General features: G+C 68.9%; 1 protein-coding gene across 1 annotated transcript; it reads left to right on the top strand.

Moving 5' to 3' along the window:
* Window positions 1-208: 208 nt before the first annotated feature.
* RING1 (ring finger protein 1) lies at window positions 209-1,220 on the top strand. The gene is made up of 3 exons (XM_085325056.1): window positions 209-367; window positions 449-664; window positions 763-1,220. The coding sequence occupies exons 1-3, from the start codon at window positions 216-218 to the stop codon at window positions 1,070-1,072; spliced, it is 678 nt and encodes a 225-aa protein (XP_085181182.1). The 5' UTR covers window positions 209-215; the 3' UTR covers window positions 1,073-1,220.
* The last annotated feature ends 59 nt before the right edge of the window (window positions 1,221-1,279 follow it).

Genomic DNA, 1,279 nt, shown 5'->3' with positions numbered 1-1,279 from the left:
GGGGGGCTCCAAGACACTGTCCCTGACCTCCCCGGGGTGGGGAGGGGCCCGTGCCAGGGACAGCGTCCTGTCACCCAGACAGTGTGTGTGTCCCGTGGGGGGGGGGAACCCAGTGTGTGTCCCCCCCCCAGCCTGTGGGGGGGAAGGTCTGTGCTGCAATCTATTGCTGTGTCCGTCCCCCGTGTTCCCCCCCCCCGGCCCGGCAGGAAGCCATCATGGACGGGACGGAGATCGCGGTGTCGCCGCGCAGCCTGCACAGCGAGCTCATGTGCCCCATCTGCCTGGACATGCTGAAGAACACCATGACCACCAAGGAGTGCCTGCACCGCTTCTGCTCCGACTGTATCGTCACCGCCCTGCGCAGCGGGTAGGGCTGCCGGCGGCGCCTGGGCTGGGGGGGGGCCCAGCGGACCCACCCACCCTCTTTTCACCCCTTTCCTTTTTCCAGGAACAAGGAGTGCCCCACGTGCCGCAAGAAACTCGTTTCCAAGCGTTCGCTGCGGCCGGATCCCAACTTCGACGCGCTCATCTCCAAGATCTACCCGAGCCGGGACGAGTACGAGGCGCACCAGGACCGCGTGCTGGCCAAGCTCAGCCGGCTGCACAACCAGCAGGCGCTGAGCAGCAGCATCGAGGAGGGGCTCAAGATGCAGGCGATGCACAGGTTCGGGGTGGGGGTCGCGGGCGGGAGCCCCCGCCGCCGCCGCCGTCGCGGCAAGCTTTCCTCTCCGCCTCCCGCGCCGCTTCCTTCGCTCCCCGCAGGGCGCAGCGGGTGCGGAAGCTGCACCAGGAGTCGGACAACACGACTTTCAGCGGCGGSGAGGATAACTGCGACAGCCGCTCGCACCTCAGCAACGCTTCGGCGCCCAGCCACCCCGAGGCGGGCCCGAGCCGCAAACGATCGCGAGCTTCCGACGATTCGGGGCCCGATCCCGATCCCGAAACGTCGCACGAAGGCGGCGGCCGCGGTAGCCCCGAGCCTGGCGCCGAACCGGGCAGCAGCGAGATCGAGCTCGTTTTCCGTCCGCACCCTCTCTTGGTGGAGAAGGGCGAGTATTCGCAGACCAGGTGAGAAGGCGCCCGAGCACCCGGATCGGCATCCGGATCCGTCCCCCGCACCGGGACCAAACCTCATCCCGCTGCGGGATCCCCGATGGTCCCTCATCATCATCATCCCGCCGCCTTCCTCCCGCCTCCTTCGCTTTTGGCAGCGGGGTGGGGGGCTGCAGGGGTGGGTGGGGGGTGGTTTTCGGCGCGTTAACCCCCCCCCCCCCCCCCC

The sequence above is a fragment of the Rhea americana genome, unplaced genomic scaffold, assembly GCF_003343005.1.
Source record: "Rhea americana isolate MKP2758 unplaced genomic scaffold, rheAme1 scaffold_958, whole genome shotgun sequence".
Classification (NCBI taxonomy): domain Eukaryota; kingdom Metazoa; phylum Chordata; class Aves; order Rheiformes; family Rheidae; genus Rhea; species Rhea americana.
Note: the sequence above shows the minus strand (reverse complement) of the source record. Positions and strands in the feature narration are given on the sequence as shown.